The sequence below is a fragment of the Mytilus californianus genome, unplaced genomic scaffold (assembly GCF_021869535.1).
Source record: "Mytilus californianus isolate M0D057914Y unplaced genomic scaffold, xbMytCali1.0.p SCAF_1, whole genome shotgun sequence".
Lineage (NCBI taxonomy): Eukaryota > Metazoa > Mollusca > Bivalvia > Mytilida > Mytilidae > Mytilus > Mytilus californianus.
The window spans coordinates 58,508,359-58,532,811 of NW_026262581.1; the positions used below are offsets into that span (position 1 = coordinate 58,508,359).

General features: G+C 32.9%; 1 protein-coding gene across 4 annotated transcripts in view; it reads right to left on the bottom strand.

Moving 5' to 3' along the window:
- Positions 1 to 24,453, bottom strand: part of LOC127704699 (zonadhesin-like) — a 66,809-nt gene that overhangs the window by 1,161 nt on the left and 41,195 nt on the right. For all 4 annotated transcript variants that reach the window (XM_052208868.1, XM_052208857.1, XM_052208847.1 and 1 more), the window contains 9 exons: positions 22,970 to 23,181; positions 20,483 to 20,645; positions 18,284 to 19,348; positions 16,929 to 17,120; positions 10,460 to 10,704; positions 7,545 to 7,843; positions 6,889 to 7,163; positions 5,867 to 6,078; positions 3,083 to 3,245 (listed from right to left, as the gene is read on the bottom strand). In XM_052208868.1, coding sequence (XP_052064828.1) covers positions 3,083 to 3,245; positions 5,867 to 6,078; positions 6,889 to 7,163; positions 7,545 to 7,843; positions 10,460 to 10,704; positions 16,929 to 17,120; positions 18,284 to 19,348; positions 20,483 to 20,645; positions 22,970 to 23,181 — 2,826 coding nt within the window. The remainder of the gene's footprint in view (positions 1 to 3,082; positions 3,246 to 5,866; positions 6,079 to 6,888; positions 7,164 to 7,544; positions 7,844 to 10,459; positions 10,705 to 16,928; positions 17,121 to 18,283; positions 19,349 to 20,482; positions 20,646 to 22,969; positions 23,182 to 24,453) is intronic.

The window sequence follows — 24,453 nt, forward strand, 5'->3', positions numbered from 1 at the left end:
CAACTGATTTGGGATCATTCTTTTACACGTCGTTAATTTGTACTAATCGTCTAATAATTGTGGACCAACCAGTGGTGCATTTAGCATGTACAGAAGATGTTAACACGAGGATAAATGTCCACGAGACAACAGCCAACCAACAAATAGATAATCATCGACCACAATGCAAATAAAGTTGAGTATGAACGTTACATAGTTCACAATGTATAACAAGCATTAAATGGTAAAACAAAAGAAGAAAAACAAACAAGTTACACTCAATGAAAAAAAAACGGCAAACTTGGGTGTTTGGAAAAATTAAACCGTCTCTGTCTCTTATTTACTTGTATATAATAGACAAAGCCGAAGATCTAGAATAGGAGGCTAGAAATGTGTCTGCCGAGTACAGGCACTTGGGTGCGCCCCACTCCTAATCCACCCGTGAGCTCTAATTATAGATCAACTAATTACAGATTTTGCTTTGTTCATTTTCATACACATTTTAACACCTAAATGTATATCAAGAAAATAAATCTACAATCTTGCACTTTATATATTCTGGATTTAATAATGCCGATTAAACAGTAAACATGCTTGGAAGATTGATGATTATTGATTGCTTAGCGTCCGGTGGCAAATATTTCATAATTGTTCAGGACGAAAACGTAATTATACGCTGAAAGAACGGTTCCATAGGTGAGCCTAACTCTGGTGTATGGACACACCACAAGGTGACAATGGTTAGTACCCAGGTAGAGGCGGGGAATCACTGCAAGTTATTAATCGAGCCCCGGCATAATATGTTTTGGAGGTCATTTTTTCATTATATTATTTTTTGGGTTGCAAATTTTTGAATTTAGGAAGTCTTTGTTTTTTATTTCATCTTATTTTTTGTATGGGGAGGGAAGCCAATGTATTTGCCTTTGAATTTTCTTAGGTTAAATAATGCAAAGTTGTAATTTTTTTTTGGGGGGGGGGTATTTGTTTTCTTCTGACGAACCTATATTTAGGAATTTAGGAATTCTTGTAGCGTTATCTCCTTCTCCCTGTTGTTACTATATTTTAACCTCTCGTACGTCCAGAAATTCCTATAATTGCACGAAAAGTCAATTCCAACACGTGTCGTTGCATGCAGTGTATTAGTCATTAATAGGCAAACATTAAGGCAAAACGCTATCGAAGTTCCATGACGCTTTGATTAAGATTGCATAAATATGTCAAAATAAAGGAACCCTAAAACGAGACGTATGATTCGTAAAGCGTACGTACCTTTCGTAAAATTGTAAGACTGCTCTATTAAAATAATAGTGATGTGACTGCATAGTCAGTTTTTTATGATTCTTTACGACAGATAAATACAACTCCTCTGCAAAGTAAACCATCTTCTTAATTGCAATAATATATCATGCAATGAGTTACAACCCTAGATTAAGCCTACGAACTACTTAAAATTTACTCGATTAACAAAAGCTATATCTTTATTTATAAGGAATGAAAAAACAACGCTAACGCAAATTCGTAGATCTTACAAGGTTGGGGTAATTTTTATTTATATATATATTCAAGTCTTAATTGAAAACTACGTTCAAACCTATAATTGCGTTGGATAAAAACCGCAATTTTTATACGTGTACATGTAAAACAAATTTCGCTGTAGAATGGTCTAAATACAGCACAAACAACATTTTCCAAAAGACCAAAAAAAGTGAAAAAGTATATTTTAACAAAACGCATTTGACTAACAGGTCGAACAGCTGATGTTCTTAAACCCTGCTGACTGCCATTGGCGATTGCCAAATAAATTGATCACAAGATGTAACAAAATGGATCTTAATATTAATTAAATACTAAACAGAAAACAATATTTTAACAAAACGCATTTGACTAGCAGGTCGAACAACGGATGTTCTTTATAAACCCTGCTGATATAATAAGCAAGTCTAAAAGGGTACAACATCACCAATAAAAAATAAAATCATGAACAAATATTAAATATTTCGGATAACTAATATCCTTCATCAGTAAGATGTCAAATGGTTCTTATCTTGACATGTGGTAGTCACACTGTAATAGTAATCTTGATGGTTATACAAATTATGACGAATCAATACGCTGGTAAAATTTTTCAATATTGATGTTTGGGAGGAGGAATAAATTCCTTAAAACTGTAAGAGTCCTGGGAAAGTTTTTGGATAAAGAAGTTAAGGACAGTTTCCTCAGAGGGCACTAATAAAAAAACATAGAATGACTCCCTACCATCACTTGTTTCCAGTAACTTTGGCTTCAGTACAGGACTCTTACAGTTCTAAGGAATCTATTCCTCCTCCCAAACATCAATATCAAAAAACAAATTACCGAAGTAAGTAGTAAGTACATTTTATTTAGAGTCGGGCATGATATGTACAAATTAACACAGTAAACATGAGCTCTGTAGAGCTCTTAACCGACTTATAAAAAAAAACAAATAACAAATTATAAACACATTTGACAGAATACACAACATATATATTAATAAAACACATTCATAATATAATAGATAAGCAACATGCATAAATCAAAGCAAGCAAGCTAAAATAATAAAAATAATAAAAAAAAAAAACTACTTGGTCAACGTTCGTCATAGTAATTCTAATTTTTCATTCTAATAGTCTCGCATTCAGATGTGAACGGTGTTTTTAAAGATCTGTTAGACTCATTAACAGCACAGTTATTTAACTGTGTGCTTCATTTCTAGTCTAATTCATCTCTTTCACAGCCGACTGACTTCATGACCGGAAACCTTTTGCTTCATTGGCAATTGCTTGCTTTTACTGCAAGGTAATACGATATGATTGCATGTGTATTATGATATGCTGACTATAGCGTACAGACTTATTGTAGTCCTAGTTTTAATGGGAGTGTCTGCTAGCAAATATGCGATACTAGTGTTATTCTCAAGTTATGTACATCATTGTTTTATCAAGTGTTTGGGTCTTTTGAGATATTATATGTGTATTATATTTGCATATGGCTTAAAATAGATTGATAGAACTAATTTGTTACACTGTTGTCATTGAAGACTAAGTGCTAATTGTTAAATTCACGTTGCACAAACAGAACTTACAAAAATTCTTAGTACAATCATATATTCCAAAGTTGTTCGCTGTGCACAATTCATCTACATCACAGATTTTCGCCGGCTGAATAGGTACCAATACGAAGTTTTTATTTACCATGTCACACTTGTGTGACACAGTACAGCTACCCTTTGGATAGAAATCGCCCACCTGCAATGATTTAAACAATGACAATAATTTCCAATTAAAAGAACCAGTACCTACGAAATTCAGGTTTTGAAGTGATCAATGAACAGCCGCATTATTTATAGATACAAATGAAAAAATATGTTACATGTCATTGTCAGTTTTCCTACCGAAGGTCGGTGGGTTTCGCCGGGCACTCCGGCTTCCTCCACCAATGACATTTCTACATCACAGATTTTCACCGGCTGAATAGGTACCAATACGAAGTTTTTATTTACCATGTCACACTTTTGTGACACAGTACATTTACTTTTTGGATAGAAATCGCCCACCTGCAATGATTTAAACAATGACAATAATTTCCAATTTAAAGAAATTCAGCTTTTGAAGTGATCACTGAACAGCCGCATTATTTATAGATACAAATGAAAAAAATATGTTTTATGTTATTGTCAGTTTTCCTACCGAAGGTTATAATAACAAAATATACAATGTTGTCCTATAATCAATAATAAACAGCTGCGCCATGAGCGCATGATACGCCCGTCGTCTTGTGTGTGAATTTTTAGGCAATAATCATAAATAGTTTCTGACAAACGGCCTGACATGTGAAAACCCCCTTTTTTTTTTACAAAAAACTCAATATCTCTAACATAAAATTTTGAATCAAAACCAAAAAGTATACAGATCTTTAGATTAATATAACTAAGAAGTGTGTAAAATTTTAAGCAATAATCATAAATCGTTTTTGAGATACGGCGCGACATGTGAAAAACCCCCTTTAAAAAAAAAAATCAATATCTCAAAAATAAAATTTTGAATCAAAACCAAAAAGTATACAGATCTTAAGATTAATATAACTAAGAAGTGTGTAAAATTTTAAGCAATAATCATAAATCGTTTTTGAGATACGGCGCGACATGTGAAAAACCCCTCCCACTTTTTTTTTACAAAATACTCAATAACTCAAAAATAAAATTTTGAATCATCATCAAAAAGTATACAGATCTTAAGATTAATATAACTAAGAAGTGTGTAAAGTTTTAAGCAATAATCATAAATTGTTTTTGAGATACGGCGCGACATGTGAAAAAAAAACACACACCTGTTTTAGTTACTAAGTCCCGTAACTCAAAAAGTTTTAATCTTATTTTCACCAAAAAGTATAGAGATCGTTTGACCATCATAAGAAACAACTATGTTAAGTTTCATGAAATTTGGATAAGTCGTTCTCAAGTTACGGTGGGAAATGTTTACGCCGGACAGACAGACGGACAGACGGAGAGACAAACAGACGGACAGACGACATTTGTATACCATAATACGTCCCGTCAAAATTTTGACGGGCGTATAAAAAAGGGAGAAGATACCAAGCAGCAATCATAGGCCATTAGTGGTTACAAAACAGACACAACGTCAGGGTTAAATAGAAACATAAAAAGACGTATAGTTTACAAAAACCTACACAGAAAAATAATGATTCAGCAACACGAGCTATATAAAACAAACAAAACTGAGGACTTACTAAGGCGCAAAGGATTGGTCAGCAGTTCCTTTTCAACAAGTAACACCCGTCGCGTTACTCCTATTCAAATACGTTTACGAGTCATATCAAGTGATAAGTCGTTAGCATCGATATATGTTGAAGCCTTTAGTTTTGACATCACAGAATTCATAAACCCTTCGTTAATGTTAGTTCTTTATCAATAAAACTTGACCGGATGAGAAAGTTTGAAAAGGAAATTATATATATATATTCAGGAAACAAAATCGACCAGATTGTAACGGATATACGCGAGATATAAAATAATATAACTGAGAATGCAATGCTGAAAAATAAGACCCATTTTATCTACTGGCGCGAAGCACATCACTGATGTTCAATTTGTCTTGTAGACTTCTACTTAACGTTTGATTAGCGTTCAAGAATAAGAAATCCAGAGGGTGCAATATACCTGTGTTATATCAATAATATGTCAACGAATTATCACGGGACAATTCTTAAATGTGGGTCTTCTTTCTCATAACAAGAACTATTTCAATGTTTACTATTAACTTGTATTTAAATACGTTTATGAGTCATATCAAGTGATAAGAAGTAAGCATCGATATATGTTAAACCCTTTAGTTATGACATCACATAATTCATAAACCCTTCGTTAATGTTAGTTCTTTATCAATAAAACAGGATGAGAAAGTTTGAAAGGCAAATAAGATATTCAGGAAACAAAATCGACCAGATTGTAACGGATAGACACGATACATTGTGAAATAATATAACTAAGAATGCAATGCTGAAAAAAGACCCATTTTACTGACTGGTGAAGCACATCACTGGTGTTCAATTTGTCTTGTAGACTTCTACCAAACAGATGATTAGCGTTTAAGAATAAGAAATCCAGAGGGTGCAATAGTCCAGTGTTATATCCATAATATGGCAAATAATTATCACGGGACAATTCCAAAATATGGTTCTTCTTTCTGATAACAAAAATTATGTCAACGTTAACTATTAAATTTAAAGACATACGTTAAGTTGTCTATAAGGAAACTTAGTTCAACACCTATGTTTATCTGCAGGTTTTGTTTATATGTATCCTAATTTTCATTTGCTTAAAAAAGCACTAACCATAAGTAACACTTACTGCCAATTTAGAAGATATTCCGTCAATCTTAAGGTTACATGATCCACATTTATCAATAGTTACACATTTACCACCCTTTAAATAAGTTTTATCTGGACATGTACAGCCATCGACATGTGGATCTTGACAATTCTGAGTGGCTGTGGGATTGTCACATGTATTTGTACAGGACACAGACGTTTTGTAGACAAAATCATCTTTGCAAGTTAAGGCTGTAAAATCATTGGTAGTGTATCTATTGTTAGTTGATAATCTGCTAGTAAAGTTTAACTAAAGACAAGCATTACATGTCCATTCCAAAGCGTATTATAAGAATTGCTAAGTATGAGAGAATAAGCTATGCGATCGACCTTTCATTTGAAAAAGATGACCTAATAGGTTGAGAATACTCTGTTTGATAATTCCTATATATATTTTTATATTTGATTTTCATTTTTATATTGGCTCTTTTCGTTTTAAATATAGTTTAATCATGAAATGCGCATGAAACTTATCAAAACTGTAAGGCTATAATGCATTTGCCACACAAAATTTCGCCTACATTTGAAACATCAGTGACTTTAAAAAAAAGTTGAAAGCCCCAAATTTCTAAAATGACGCGCCAAATCTGTCTTAAGTCCTATATCTAGGGATAGCACAAACCCTTAATTTTTCGAATAATTCAATATCATATAACTATATATTAACGAAAATGCCTGTATGCACCCCCCCTCCCAATGTGTGATATCCGGTGCTACGTAAAGATAAACATATCTTCTACTATATTTGACAATCGTCATGTTCCCCGTGTAAGTAATAATTCGGTGATTTCACATTCGATGAAAATTAGACGGCATTGTAGTTACGACAATTGCAACATTTCCGGATGTAAGTCATTTCGGTTCTCCAGACGGGTCTATTAAAATGTAAAAGAAGTATTCACTTTCGATTTTGAGCCTATATAATGAAAAGCTATTCTACAAAGATGATTAGCGCAAGTCTGTCTATATCATAAAAAATGTTCATAACAGTTAAAGACTTACGACAAAACTTAAAGTTTCTCCATTTCACATTATATCCATGTTGACTACATTCAAATGCAGTACGCTGATATGTTGGACAATGTGCATTATCCTGATCAGAGAAACAAACGTCAAATTCACAGCTAGAGTACATCTTGACAAAATCTACTTTCTTTGATTCTCTACAAAACTTAAATGGACTGGATTTTGATATAAGGTACCAGCAATAATCATCCTTCGTAGTTCGTTCTTTATCTTTTACCAAACATTTACGTGGGACATGAACACCAACTAAACTGTTGAGAAGATTGAACATGAACACAATTCAAGGTATATAATTACACTTTTCATTTCCAGATGACCCTTCTATCAGAATATTTAATTCAAAATAACAAAAACATTTTTTCAATCGCTTAAACTGCTTCGTAAAATATTAAATCAATATATAATCTCTAACTATTTTCAGCAATTACAATCTTTTACGTAATGCATACGTTTATTCGTTTTGAAATAAAAAAAGAAGCCTATGTAATTCTAGGTCAAAGAGTATTAAAGCAGCTGTGACTAACGATAAATTAAAAAGGAATAGTTTACCTAGAATGTATTTAAAAGACAAAATGCCAAAATAATAAAAATTTCTTGAAAAAATTTCAAGCTTTACTTGTACATTTTCTTACTTAAAGAATGGTTGGTCACCATCACCAAAAACTTTGTCCACCCAATCAATCCCAGAAACAACTATTACGGACTTGGTCTGGTAGTCATCCTGTTTATTTCCATTACAGTTTCCGCAAAGACCAGTTAACTTTCCAGCAAAACGATTTTTAGAAACCTTTACGTTAATCATGTGATCACCATCAAACTGGACTCGTATGTTACATTTGGAATGAATTGCAGTGATGAAACTTCCACTTCTTGTTATCTCTATGGATTTATTTACCAGTAAAGTTGGTAGTTCTATAGCTATGCCGTTTACCTAAGGTACAAGTCCAACATGTAGTTGTGTATATTTTAAAGCAAACATACAAATATTTTCGTATCAAATGTATCTAGATCAGAAATTTTGCAAATCTTTACTACGGATTATGAATATCTGTATATTAAATGAAACCTATTACATTGTTTCTTTATTTTTCGTCATAAAACCCGGTAGGTCACCAGTTGCTAGATAATTATCATATTAGAAATTCCATGTAACCATAATACGTCATATCTATGTTTGGCTTTTTTAATTTGTAGGGCTAGAATTCTCAGTATTATTGATTTCGATTAATGATAATGTAATTTCGGTTGGATGACATGGGAAAAGAAGATTTCGCCATGTTTAACTGAAATTGAGACAGAAACAGTGTGCCATATACGGCTAAGGCAGTCATTGCCTGCTTGTAGAACATCTTGGTTTTTGTTACATATCATAGAATAGACAAATGTACACTTCCTGTAATCATTTATTTTTTATAATTAAATTTGTTAATGCTTGATAAATATTTTTGGCCCATTCATGTTTTTTTTTCAGCTGTCAGCACTTTTATGTTGACATGACATATCAATTTTTCATGTTTTGTAAATTTTCCCTTTATAAAATGTTGAACTATTTTATTGTAAAACTACCAAAAAAAACCATTTTTATATGATAATGTATTTTCCTATTATGTCTGTTTGTTTGGTCACACACTGTTGTCAATTTAATGGAATTTTATGCAACTATCATACAAGTTAGAGGTTAACTAGCTATAAAGCAGGTTGAATCCACCATTTTCTACATAAAAGAGGGGCGAAAGATACCAAAGGGACATTCAAACTCATAATTCGAAAATAAACTGACAACGCCATGGCTAAAAAAGAAAAAGACAAACAGACAAACAATAGTACACAAAACACAACATAGAAAACTAGACTGAGCAACACGAACCCCACAAAAAACTGGGGGTGATCTCAGGTGCTCCGGAAGGGTAGGCAGATCCTGCTCCACATATGGCACCGTCATGTTGCTTATGCTGGTACAAACCCGGTAATAAGTCTAATTCGGTTGGTGACATTCGGGAAAAGGGGACGGGATTGTAGTTACGACATTAGGAACATATCCGCTATCATCTGTGAAACGGATATTCCGTAACGGTCAACCAACTCGTGATGGCCTCCGTAAAATTTACAAAGGGATGATTTCAACTTCACCACTTGGATTTCATGGTTTAATAGCTTCCTTGTAAGCAGCAACCCTATATCAAGGAAATCATGATAGGAAATACAAGCCCTGGAGTATCGTATCAACTGGGAGATATATACTCCGTATGCAGGCTCTGCTGAAATGTTGCTACATAAAAATGGAAAGTTCACAATTGGGGAGGAAATGCCTGTACCAAGTTAGGAATATGACAGTTGTTTTCCATTTGTTTTTGAGCTTTTGATTTTGCCATTTGATAAGGGACTTTCCGTTTTGAATTTTCCTTGGAGTTAGGTATTTTTTTGTTATCTTACTTTTTAATGTCTGCAAAGTTGAATCATGTATATACAGTAATTTTTACAATTAAATGGTTTTGTTTGCATTTAAAGTATCCTTTTCGAACATTTTGGTGACTAAAAAGGTTGAATCGCGTTTTTCTAAAATATTAATAGCGACATTCTGGCAGTTATCAAATATTTCAAATGATAATTCATTGCGTTGATTACAAGATTAACTTTTTGTAATTTATCATATGTATAAAATAAAAACTGTAATTTTAGCTGAGCGTATTTATTTTATGTTCCCAAATTTCCAATAATTTATAACGTGTTGTTTTCATTTTATTTCTCATAGAAATCAGTTTAAAACATGAAAATTGTTGATTTCCAAAAATATTGTCCAAGTTTTTAAACTTGCTTGAATATTTTCAAGTAGCTCAACCTCAAGTTGAGACACACAGAATTATGGAAACACAAAATATATATTTCGAATGATATCAAACATGGTGCTGTCATTAATTATAATAATTGATTTATCATTAGTGCTGTTTATACCATTTCGGAGATTGCAGAATTATGGAAATTTTAATCGCACAATGTGCTCAAAAAGTTCACCAAATACGTAGAAATTTACCAGCTTCGAGCCATCAAACATATCAAATATAATGATATGGACAGAAAATAATTGTAAAATATAACTATTACTGTCTACTTGGAATGAATTGCACATATTGTCTCAAATGACAAAAATGTGGGTATGCAGAATCTGTTTGTTTGAACAGGAGTGTTTAACTTCAATATGTAAGCATCTATTATTTCCAGAGGTTATAGGGTCCGGGTCGAAAGCTGTTGTTGGATTTGAGTATAAAGGTATTAGAACCTTCTGTTGAAAAGTACTGACGTAAGGATATAATTCTAATACTTAACTATATGATTGCTTTCATAGTTGTGTATACGTATCTTGAATGGATGTAATTATTCTTCATTTTTTTACTGGATTGAGATTTAAGGAGGTTACACTAAACACAAACAAAATATGTTTTTCTCCGCTGGGATAACCTGTTTTTCTTCAAAACTTTATAAACTAGACTAGCACTTGTGTAACTGATTAAGGTACTACATGCAGAGATGATAAACAAACAAAACTTACCATAGAAGTGTCTTTTTGTAGTATGCGAATTGTTGTATTCACGATATATAACTCAATCAACAGAGTGTAGAAAGCATGCTTATAACCATATCTTCTCTTGTTTTTCGTTTCAACTCTAAATGAACATGGATCATTTTGAAATGTAGACTCCCACAATATATATTTAGATGTTCGCATAAAATGTATATCTGCGCCATCAGGTGTGTTGTAATGGAACCCACCGTATCCTGAACATGTGCAAAAACCTTGAGATTAAACAAAATGTCATATTAACAGAAAATACACTGGAATTTATAAAAGTATTGGTTTTTAACGTCCATCAGTTAATTTTTGAACCAAATAAAGGTTCACAACATAATCTTAATATGAACATTGCTTTGTAATGTCTGTAAGCATGCTACCTAATAAGAAAAGCGACCTCAAGTAAACATTTTGTTTAATTTCTAGTCTTTTATTTAACCCGACAAGAGATCAAATCAGCGACCACCTTTACTTTATGCACAATAGTCATCATGGGACCATTTATGCGTTTAAAAGAATTTGGGCTTTTACTATCAAATAGAGGGAATGTGATGTATACGCTAACAACATATCTAAAATTATTGTTTTTCTTCAAATTATCATGTAACCATACACATATCTACTACAACCTACAACCAATAGGAAAAAGTGTTGTTTTCCTGTTGAGGAATTCCTTCAGTTTAATTTAAATTGCCACATAACAGTGTCAATGATTTTCGCTACTCTGTTTAAAAAAAAACAGATTTTTTGAAGACTGTCATAAATTGATAGTATATAAATACCAGAACTTAAGCAGTAAAAAAAAATCACAGGTTTGTGAGATATAACTAATTGAAACTTTGGCGGGAAATTATTTTCTCTAGATTTTACATACATTAAATATTGTCCTCTTTTTTCTTTCAAAAACTATAAAAAAAATAACAAGGATTGTATAAGATTTAAAAAATGTCTTGTTAAACTATATGTAATAAAGTAATGAAAAGAAAAGTATGTGTTATCGGGCATTTATATTGGCAATACATGGATAAGAGGATATTTTTGGAGTAATAGCAGAAACGGAAATAAACTGATTAAAATTCCCACGTTTTAACAACATTTTCCCGGAACAGTTTTGCTATGTTTAAAGAAGTTGCCGTTTGTGAAAAACAAAATAAAAAAACTAAACTCGGTAGTATGCTTTAATACATTATCATTGACTTAACTTATAACTCTTTCCATTTTACAAAATTATCGTTGTCACATCTGTATGTTGAAGATGTTAATATAATTGGACTATGAATTTAATAACGCATTTTAGTATTTGCATATTTAAATAACCATAACAACAGCTTACATCTTTGTATATATCTAGTAATTTAAATATCTATATATTTTGAGTTATTGTACTGGCTCATAATCATGGAAAAACATATGTGATGTGTTTTATTTCGTTTCACACTTGTCATCTTGTTTCTATTGTTTTAAGATATGTATTTTCACCCTTTCTTGGTTTTATTTCCCGGGTTTTTTTTTGTCATATATTTTTTAAAATTTTATTTTCAGGTAATAAACCGTTAATGCATCTTTTGAAAGACATGTAAAATTCAAGATGTTAAGATGCGCATAAAAATTATAGCAATAACATGAAAAAGTAGCCAAAGCTTTGAGTAAGATTATGATGGAACAATGTAGACACAATTGGTTTACCGATGTCTAAATCTCATAAGCCGATTAAGGAGATACCAACAAAGGTATCAAACGAAAACACTCTATAGACAAAGTACATAAGCAAAAATGAAAGACAAGAATACAAAATTGATCATAGCACACTAACACAATGGCGGGATATATAAGTACCGAGCCACGTCAAAAGTATATTCCCAAAAATGGACTAAACAGAAAAGGTTAAAAATGTACAAGGACAAATAAAAAGAAGACTATAACACGTAATTTAGATGATAAACAACGTCAGTACCTATAATTTATACCTCAAGACCATCATGTATTATTTGTGAAATATATAACTAAATTGTAAAGATTGTAATTTAAAATTTTGGAGTAGAATTCACGTCTGATTGACATTGCTGGATGTACCTTATCACAATATTTGAAGGCAGTCTTTACAGTAGAAAGAAAGACAGTCAAAACTTCTTCAAAGTGTTTTGTCTTACATCTTGACGACCCGACTATATATCGTTATATATAAGGATTTTCATTATGTTTATGTATCCAATATTGATTTTTTTGTTAAGACCAAAGCACAAAAGGACGTGTTTGTGAATTTTTGATTTCTCCTTAAACTGGAGAAACAATGTTTTAACTTGAATATAACAAAGTCATATAAACTTCCAATTTACTGTGACCCGTTAATAAATATTAGTTTGTCAGCTTAATGTATCAAAAAGGTGCAATTTCGTCGATTAGAGAGATCGTATTTTACAGCAGTGAAGTCCGCGTCTCGTATTAAAATACAAAGGAAAATATAAATATGTAATGTCCGTCCGGACAACAGAATTTGGGAAATGTTATTTTAATGTAAATATGTTAATCATGGTGTGGATAGTATGAAATTCAAAATATATATTAGATTAGTTACAATCAAAGTCCCTCAACTCATGCAATAGTTACATGGATAGATTTGGTAAATAAATATACGTTGGTTGGTATATTATGTTTGTAATGCATATTTTGTATAAGAAAGGTAATAGCTGGGGTTGAGTAAAAATCAAAAATGATTGTTGAATGCACCTTCATTTCTTACTACAGGGTTGAAAAGTAATGGGGTCAGTGTGGAAATTTAGTGCGAATCTAAAGTATTTGTAAGTAAGGCCATGTTAATGGCCAAGAAACATGACCCTTTGTGTTGATGAATACAAAAGATGGGGTTACATTTGTACTTCAAAAGAGAGACAGAAGAAAATAAAAAGGATATTCAAACTTATAAGTCGAAAACAAACTGACAATGCCATGGGAAAAACGAAAAATGACTAAAAGAAATACAACAGTCTACTGCACACAACATGACAAACAAAAGACTGAGCAACAGGAACTCCAACAAAAACCGAGGGTGATCTCAGGTGCTCCAAAATGATAAACAGATTCTGCTCTATATATACACGAACCCCTCAAGTTTTCATGTAAGTATAAGCCCGGTAATTAGTCTAATCTGGTAGGGAGTAACATAGGACGGGATTGTGGTAACGACAATTAGAAAATATTATATAAAAGCTTCTGATTTTTTTGGTGAAACTATCGGTTTTAAATTCATTGGGAAATCACACTAATTCATTGCAACAATGTAATAAATGTTTTTATCTATTATAGTCTTCAAGATACAAGCAAATCAATTCAACACTCTCGCGAAATCTTTAAATATTGTTTTTATCTGTACTAACATTGATTTAGTTTTTGATAAATTAAAACATAACTAACTAAACATTGCTATATATGTACAGCGCTCACAAGCATGTATAATCCCGCCGCATTCTGTATGTGCCTGTCCAAAGTCAGGATCCTGTAATTCGGTGGTTGTCGTTGGTTTATGTCTTATATATATTTTCGTAAATTGTATTCTATAGATTAGGCTGTAAGTTCTCTCGTTTAAAATATTTCAATGTTTTCAAGTCGGGCCTGCATAGCTGAATATACGGTATTGGATTTTCTCATTGTGTTGGTCGTACGGTGAACTATAATTGCTTTTGCCTTCGCCATTTGAACTCTGGTGGATACATGTCTCATTGGAAATCATACCACATCTCCTAACTTTTTTTATGAACGCAAAAAATGGTTAAGATCGTCATTTTAATATCACATATGAAAATCGGACTGACGATTTTTACCAATTTGATCTATTTGTAGATCTTGTCTTGCTAATCATTTTTTATTTAAAGTTTCTTTCCTTCTACAAAAGTTTTTTTTTAATTAAAAGGTCTCTTGAAGATTTCGACCAGTTCGCATTGGAAAAGATGAAAAAGAGAAAAGATCTTTTCTTAAACTTCCCTTTGCCAACAAAGGTCTCGATGGCGTCAACTTAGGCAATATCCTTCATCATAAATTAGTTCAGTCGAAAATACCTCCTTATTTTAAAGATCAGTCTGTACCAATAATTTATACCTATTCCAAACCAATTGCAACTAAAATTTTCAATTACAAACACATTTTGCGGGATCTCACCATTGATGACTTCAAGTCTAAACCTCCTGATTGCACCTGTGCTAGTTCCCAATTCACATATAATTCGGCTGGCCACGTTATTACCGGAGACCTCAACATTGTCAATAACACTTCCCTACGAAATTTGTTATCCAAAGGTCCGAAATATCGTGAGTCTAAATCCATCATTGGAAATACAACTTCAAAATACTGATGGATTCAGTCGAGGATTATGCCAGGCAATGGGCTAAACGCGAGAAAGAAGACGTATATACTCTTTCCGAATGGATTAAGGCTGTGAGGTCGTTGATACAAATCAGAATTAAGAAACTAAATGGGCCTATCAATACCCACGCTACGTCAATTTCTTAAAGACCCAAATGTTGCAAAACACTTGTCCTACCTCCATGACAAATATGTTGTTGTCACCGAAGATAAAGCCCCAAACAACATCGTTTTTGTGTGTAAATATCATTACATAAACTGCTTGATAAATGAATTAGGTATTGACAATTCACTTGGAAACTCAACATATACCCTCACGACACTTACCAAAGAGGAAATCCTGGATAATCATAGGTCTGTTCTATGTTCCTTTGGGATTTCAACCAAAGATGAAGAACTGGATCTTCCATCACTGTATTGGATACCTAAACTACATAAATGTCCTTACAAACAACGGTATATTGCTCGGTCTTCCAAGTGCTCCACGAAACCTCTTTCTAAATTATTATCATCTATTTTATCAACAATCAAAGCCGGGCTCCAAAGTTATTGTGAAACTGCCTATTCTAGAGGTGGTGTGAATCAGATGTGAATACTAAAAAATTCCAAAGATCTTTTAGAGTAGATACAATCTAAGACTCTCTCATCTTGCTATAGTATTAAAACATTTGATTTTTCGACACTTTACACAAGTATTCCCCATTCCAAACTAAAAGACAAATTGAAAGAGTTGGTATTACTATGTTTCATTAAAAAGAATGGCGAACGTAGATACAAGTATCTTGTCCTGGGGAGGGATAAATCCTACTTTGTAAAGAATCACTCTGATTCAAACAAAAAATTCTCTGAAACTGGCATTATCAAGATGCTTGATTTCTTGATTGACCACATATTTGTTACGTTTGGAGGACGTGTTTTTCAACAGACTGTCGGGAACCAATTGTGCCCCTCTTCTTGCCGACTTGTTTCTTTATTATTATGAGGCTGACTTCATACAGGAACTTCTTAGGAAGAAAGATAAGAAGTTAGCAATATCCTTTAACTTTACGTTGCGCTATAAAGATGATGTTCTCTCACTAAATAATACAAAATTTGGTGACTATGTTGAACGAATCTATCCCATCGAACTAGAGATAAAGGATACTACAGATACAATTAAGTCTGCCCCATGTCTTGACTTACATCTAGACACTGACAATGAGGGTCGGTTGGAAACAAAACTTTACGAAAAAGAGAGATGATTTCAGCTTCCCAATTGTGAACTTTCCATTTCTATGTAGCAACATTCCAGCAGAGCCTGCATACGGAGTATATATCTCCCAATTGATACGATATTCCCGGGCTTGTATTTCCTATCATGATTTCCTTGATAGAGGATTGCTGCTCACAAGGAAGCTATTAAACCAAGAAATCCAAATGGTGAAGTTGAAATCATCCCTTCGTAAATTTTACGGAGGCCATCACGAGTTGGCTGACCGTTATTGAATAACCGTTTCACAGATGATATCGGATATGTTCCTTATGTCGTAACTACAATACCCTTCCCTTTTCACGAATGTGACCTACCGAATTAGACTATTAACCGGATTTGTGATAACATAAGCAACACGACGGGTGCCACATGTGAAGCAGGATCTGCTTACCCTTACGGAGCACCTGAGATCACCCCCAGTTTTTGGTGGGGTTCGTGTTGCTTAGTTTTTAGTTTTCTATGTTGTGTCATCTGTATTATTATTTGTCTGTTTGTCTTTTTATTTTTGGCCATGGCGTTGTCAGTTTGTTTTCGATCTATGAGTTTGACTATCCCTCTGGTATCTTTCGTCCCTCTTTTTTGACTTATTTGTATATCTTGTTTTTTTTTATCATTTTTGCTTTAAAGTTTCTTTCTATCTTTTCGATTTCAAGATAATATTTTAATTGAAAAAAAACCTGGAAACAATTGTCATTTAAGCTCAATAACCCAATAAAATGTTTTCATTTGGTAAAGTAGTTTCAGAGGAGAAGATTTTTTTGTTAAAGTTAAAGGACGACGACAATCATCAAGAGACGAAATTTCCAATGAGACCATAACGCTGGTTTAGTAAATACTTACCTGGACATTTCAGGGTATTGCAGTCTTCAAACGCGATATCCTTATCAAATCCATTACATTTGTTGCCACCATGCAAAGGCAAAGGGTTTGTACAAGATCTATATCGGGTTCTCTCCCTTAATCCTCCTCCACAACTTCGGGTACAGTGAGTCCATCCAGACCATGATTTGAAAGATGACCAACCGCCGTTTACTACGAATAATCAATTTCATATTACAAAAACTTCTGACGTGAAAGTTTATCTTTACGATTTACATCTCTACGATATCTTTTCCCCCAAAAAAAGATCCATCGGCAATGATTTATAATAGCTGAGTTTTAAGTGTTCTTGTAATTTGATTTTTTCTAATATCATTTAATGAGTTACGTTGTATGAGAAATGAGCAGCAAGTGTTCTATCCTTAATCGGAAAAAAGCTTATCAAATTTCCCATAAAATGAATTTCTCAATAGTTAATATTTCATCAAGAAATTTTCTTTTAAAAGCAGCACAAAACTTTCCCGGCGTCTCCCTTCCTCGTTCAACATATAGAAAAATTACAAACTACAAATTTTTATCTTTTGGTCGTTGAAACAATAGACAAAACATTCCTTTTGTTTATTATTTGGTGACTGATATATCGCAATGCTGCATTTTTACTTCTGTCACCAGCTCATTTAAAATAGTGACACAATTAAACCTTTCTATCATTACAGAGAAAACAAGTAAAACTGTGAGCTACTGCTCACTGATGATACCCCCGCCGAAATATTTAGGTAAACAGGAAGTTGTTGAGTGATGAATCTGAAAACGCATCACACGGTGAAACTTACTTATATAAACCCTGAAACCAAATTTCAGAAATCCTTGTCAAGTAGTTCCTGCGAAAAATGTGACGAAAATTTTCAACTTGGCTATCATTTGTAAAATAATACAAATGTTCGATAAACAGGAAGTTGTTGAGTGATGAATCTGAAAACGCATCACACGGTGTAACTTACTTATATAAACCCTAATACCAAATTTAAGAAATCCTTGTAAAGTAGTTCCTGAGAAAAATTCGACGAAAATTTTCAACTTGGCTATCATGTGTAAAATAATACAAGTGTTCGGTAGACAGGAAGTTGTTGAGTGATGAATCTGAAAAAGCATCACACGGTGTAACTTACTTATATAAACCCTGAAACCAAATTTCAGAAATCCTTGTCAAGTAGTCATTAGAAAAATGCGACGAAGTATTCATGGGACGGACGGATGGACTGACGGATGGACTGACGGAAACAGACAGAGGTAAAACAGTATACCCCCACTTTTTTAAAGCGGGGGTATAATAATTTCAGAAGACAAAAACAAATATTGACTATTTTACAATATACCTGATTCTGATAGATCTTCAGACAGTGTAAACATCTGTGACGTAGACGATCTAGTTCTCTGTTTTGTATGGTCTGTATTTGTGGTAAGAGAATATGTTGTTGGGTTCAATATTGATAATGCGTCTATACCAAATATATCTGTCGTTGTACTCGATTTTTCATTATTTGTTTCAATTGTCGTATCTTCTAATGCCGACATAGTATGAAACTGGAGTTTTTCAATTAAACTAGTAGTGGTTTTATCTAATTGTTCATAATCAGTGTTTGTGGTGAAGATAAAATTTGTTATCTCAACCGATTCGCTTGTTGTTTCGTATTCGTTTTTCTGTTTGCTATTTAGATTGACAGTATTAGCAGTAGTAGTTTCAATGTATTGGCCCTCTGTCGTTACATTCAAACTGGATGCTGTAACTTCATGTCTTTCTGTAACTTTTTCAAATGGAGACTTTCGATTGACGAGACTCGTATCATTTGATGTTGTAACCTCAGTTAGAGTTCCTTCAGTTATTAAAGACAGTTGTTGATTTGATAAAACATTTGACTCACTCGTCGTTCTTGCTTCTAAATTCTTATCTTCCGTTCTGTAGTTTACAGTAGATTGTTTTGCTTTAGATGTCGTGTATTTGGTTGTGTGTTCCTGTAAAGTGCTTTGAGTGCTCACAAGGAAATTCGTACGATTTTTAACAGAGATAAATGGCGATAAAGTGTCATTCACTGTAATTGTAGTGGCTGGGAAATTATCTTCTTTTGAAGTCGCCTTTAATACTGCCTCTTTTTCTGTTATTGCTGTTGAAGACATCTCTTGAGCATATTGATGCGTGATACTGTCTATTGACGTGAATGGATTTGTTATCGTAGTCTCTTGGCGAACAATTTTCGATGTTTTCAAGTCGTTAGTTATTGGCTCTGACACGGATGTTGTGTTAACATCATTATATGCTTTGATGGTTACATATTTCTTTGTGGCCTTGATAAAACTTAAAGTTGGAATACCATCTTTCGATGTAAAGGCTTTCGCCGAATTATCTGGTTTTTCGTGTAACGACTGTCTCTGTGTATCATATGCTATAAGAAATGAAAAGGTTATTGAATAACAACCACGAAATTGACTTATTGGTAATTTGATAAAAACAAAATCTTTATAGAAGCCTACTTTACACGTACAAATGCGTATTTTCCAACAGTGAAATCATATGAATTGATTTATGAGAATGAAAATAACACTTTATATATATATATATTGCGTTCGAAGCACTTTTCTTAGAATTACCTTAATCAGGAAAGCTCAATTTTTTTATTTACCTGAATGCTATTAAAATGATTAAAACTCTGTTTACGATTGGAAACATCTTCTAATTAGACCCAAGTCAACAAAATTTTATTGAAAAAGCTTAAAAATCAAACTAAATATACTTATGGAAAAAAAAACAATTACATATAATAAAATACTTGATTAGATATTGTATTACAAATTTTAAATTCACTTCACTTTAATTTGAAATTCAACATGATGAATAGGATTGAACAAGCCGCCAGATATTATTATTATTATTATCATTATTATTATTATATGTGTTCATTCCGCAAAACATTTTTCAGAATTTATAATATCTATTTGGTCAACATTCGTCATAGTAATTCTATTTTTTCATTCTAAAAGTCTCGCATTCAGATGTTGGAGGTGCTCTTAAAGATCTTTTAGACACAATAACAGCACAGTTATTTAATTGCGCGCTTCAATTCTAGTCTAATTCATCTCTTTCACAGCCGACTGAATTCATGACCGGAAACCTATTGCTTCAATCTGAAAGATGACTGTATATTAACAATTGCTTGCTTCTACTGCAAGGTAATACGATATGATTGCATGCGTATTATGCTATGCTGTTTTCTGCTCTTTGGTCGGGTTGTTGTCTCTTTGACACATTCCCCATTTCCATTCTCAATTTTATTGACTATAGCGTACAGACTTATTGTAGTCCTAGTTTTAATGGGAGTGTCTGCTGATAAATATGCGATACTAGCGTTAGTCTTAAGTTATGTACATCATTGTTTATCAAGTGTTTTGGTCTTTTGAGATATTATGTGTATTATATTTGCATATGGCTTAAAATAGATTGATAGAGTCAATGTGTGACACTGTTGTCTTTGAAGACTGAGTACTGATTGTCAAATTCACGTTGCATAAACAAAACTTACTGGAATTCTTAGTACAATCATATATTCCAAAGTTGTTCGCTGTGCACAATTCATCTACATCACAGATTTTCGCCTGCTGAATAGGTACCAAGACGAAGTTTTTATTTACCATGTCACACTTTTGTGACACAGTACAGTTACCTTTTGGATAGAAATCGCCCACCTGAAATGGTTTAATCAATGACAATAATTTCCAATTTAAAGAAAGAAGCAGTACCTAAGAAATTCAGGTTTTGAGGTGATCACTGAACAGCCGCATTATTTATAGATACAAATGACAAAATATTTTTTATGTCATTGTCAGGATTCTGATGAACGTAAGAAAGAGAAATCTATTATAAGAAATAATATCAATTCAAAAGTATCGTATGCAAATCGGTAAGGATTTCTATATAGAGCGGATCATGATGAGGCACATAAGGGGTAATTGTTATTACAGACATATTTGGAATTTCTTGCACATTGTCAATGTTACCGACTAAAAACACATTGAAAGATGAATAAATAATATATTGATAATCTATCATTATAAAAATAAGGAGATGTGGTATGATTGCCAATGAGACAACTGTCCACCAGATTTGAAATGAAGTGGATGTAAGCAATTATAGGCAGCCATATATCCTTCTACAATGAGAAAACCCATACCACATTGTCGGCTATAAAAGGTCCGACATAGAAATGTGGAAGAATTCAAGATAGAAAACTAACGGCCTAATTTATAACAAATAATTTACGAAAAAAAAATATGACAGACATGAACCAACGACAACCACTGAACTACAGGCTCCTGCCTTGGGGAAGGCAAATAAAGAATGAGGAGGGATTAAACATGTTTGTGATTGCTCAACCCTCCCCTAACCTGGACATTGGTGTAACATCACAACATAAGAACAAACTGTAAAAACTAGTTGGTTTAATATTTGAAATATATTTTGATGCCTGTTGTGGTAGTTTCTTATGTTTCATATAAGTTTGCTTTTTGTTATTTATACGAGTTATTCTGCTGTGTAACATTTATTAGGCCTCTTTGCTGACAACATTTGTTTATAGGAAATTTCACGTGCTAGTTAGGCTTTAGCAACTTCGTTTTCCCGGCCTTAACACTCATGTACCTGTTTCACATTTTTCCTATATTAATCATGGTTTCAGGCATATATTGCTAAAACTTCTATTCTATTTCTTTCTTAGTCCAATTCTTGAAGAGTGTCGGTCTACCACGATTCAATTTTGTTTTGGAAATCACGTGTAATCATTATAGAAGTATGTACGCCTGTGCATTTATTAAATTATATTAATATGGGCGGGTTTTAATAGGAGTTTTTGTCGTACCGAAAACAATTCAATCTATTGATAGCAATTTTAGTATCGCAAATAGAACGTTACGATTGACACCAAAATATATTTCATTCGTAATTTCAATACAAAATGTACTTTATTCTTGAAAAAAATGTCAAGCCTATTTTTTAGTGAAAACCGTAGATATTGTCTTTTAATAAGATATGTAAACCTCATTTGTTCGAGTAAGAAAATTGGCACATAAAATCTTACATTTGGTAAGAAAAGGGCTATTAAACAAAGATGTTCGTTTCCTATAAAACATAGAATATATTAAGATTACACAAGCGTTCAATTGATATTCGTATTGAACCAATGTTGTCCTTTAATCAATAAAAAAGGGAGAAGATACCAATCAGCAATCATAGGCCATTAGTCGTTACAAAACAGACACAACTTCAGGGTTAAATAGAAACATAAAAAGACGTATAGTTTGCAAAAACCTACACAGAAAACTAATGACTGAGCAACACGAGCTCTATAAAACAAACAAAACTGAGGACTTACTAAGGCGCAAAGGATTTTTCAGCAGTTCCTGCGCAACAAGAAACACCCGTCGCGTAACTCATATTTAAAACGTTTATGAGTCATATCAAGTGATAAGAAGTAAGCATCGATATATGTTAAACCCTTTAGTTATGACATCACATAATTCATAAACCCTTCGTTAATGTTAGTTCTTTATCAATAAAACAGGATGAGAAAGTTTGAAAGGCAAATAAGATATTCAGGAAACAAAATCGACCAGATTGTAACGGATAGACACGATACATTGTGAAATAATATAACTAAGAATGCAATGCTGAAAAAAGACCCATTTTACTGACTGGTGAAGCACATCACTGGTGTTCAATTTGTCTTGTAGACTTCTACCAAACAGATGATTAGCGTTTAAGAATAAGAAATCCAGAGGGTGCAATAGTCCAGTGTTATATCCATAATATGGCAAATAATTATCACGGGACAATTCCAAAATATGGTTCTTCTTTCTGATAACAAAAATTATGTCAATGTTAACTATTAAATTTAAAGACATACGTTAAGTTGTCTATAAGGAAACTTAGTTTAACACCTATGTTTATCTACAGGTTTTGTATGTATTCTAATTTTCAATTGCTTAAAAAAAACACTAAAAAAAGTAACACTTACTGCCAATTTTGATGATATGCCTTCAATATTTAGATAACATGATCCACATTTATCTAGAGTTACACATTTACCGCCTTTTAGATAGGTTTTATCTGGGCATGTACAGCCGTCGACAGGTGGATCCTGACAATTCTGAGTGGCTGTGGGATTGTCACATGTATTTGTACACGACACTGACGTTTTGTAGACAAAATCATCTTTGCAAGTTAAGGCTGTAAAATCATTGGTAGTGTATCTATTGTATGTTGATAATCTGTTAGTAAAGTTAAACTAAGGCAAGCTTGACTTGTCCTTTCCAATACGTATTGTAAGAATTGCTAAATATGAGAGGATAAGCTATGCGATCGACATTTCATTTGAAAAACATGACCTTAGAGGTTGAAAATACTCTGTTGGATAATTCCCATGTATATTTTTATGTTTGATTTACTTTTTTTTATCCCTTTTCGTTTTAAATGTAGTTTAATCATGAAATACACATTAAACTTATCAAAGATGTAAGGTTATGATGCATTCGCCACACGCGGGTTTTGCCTACATATAAAACATCAGTGATAGTCAAAAAAGTTGAAAACCAAAAAATTTCTAAAACGACGTGCTAAATCTGTCTTTTCAAAGTCCTATATCCAGGGATAGCAAACCCTTAGTGTTTCGAATAATTCAACATTATATATAACTATATATTAACGAAAATGCCCGTATCAATAATATTTCACACAGCACAGAAACATATTACTGTGCAAGTGATACCATTGAATACGAAACGTCCAACAGCAGTGGCGTCAACCTAAAGGTTAAAAAAAACTCATCAAAGATACCACATAAAATTCAGGTAATAGCATTTACCGATGTTCAAATCTGAAAAATACATTAAAAAGAAACCAATCAAGGCAAACAAGCCCCCCTCCTCCCCCACAAAAAAACGCACATGAACTCTTAAAGGACAGAAACCGGTAGCGTCGACATAGTAACCATCTCCTGATATGCATGCATCATATACCATAAGAATCCACACTTAGCCTAAATGACACTTGGGGATCAGAGGAGTATTCTGGTAGCTAAAGATAGTGTACCACATTGTCGGTAGTGAGATAAGACAAAGAAAAATTGTAAAGTTATAGAGATTTTCAGTCGTTGTTCATCATAACTCTGTCGAAACAGTTTTTGTCTATCGACAAATAGGACATTTTCTGATAATTTTCAAAGATACAAATGACAGTGAAAATACTTTTATTTTACTTGGTTTTCCTTACATTTGATATATTTTATGCGTAAATGGGAGTCTGAATATACCAATCGGATATTCAAACCCATAACTAGAAGAGAAACTAACAACGACATGACAAAATACGAATAAAGACCAAAAGACACACAAATTTCTCAATCGATTTATGAATTTCGAACACCGGTATACTACTGTTGCCTTTATTGATCCTTCATAATGAAAAGCTTTTCTACAAAGGTGACTAGCGCATGTCTGTCTA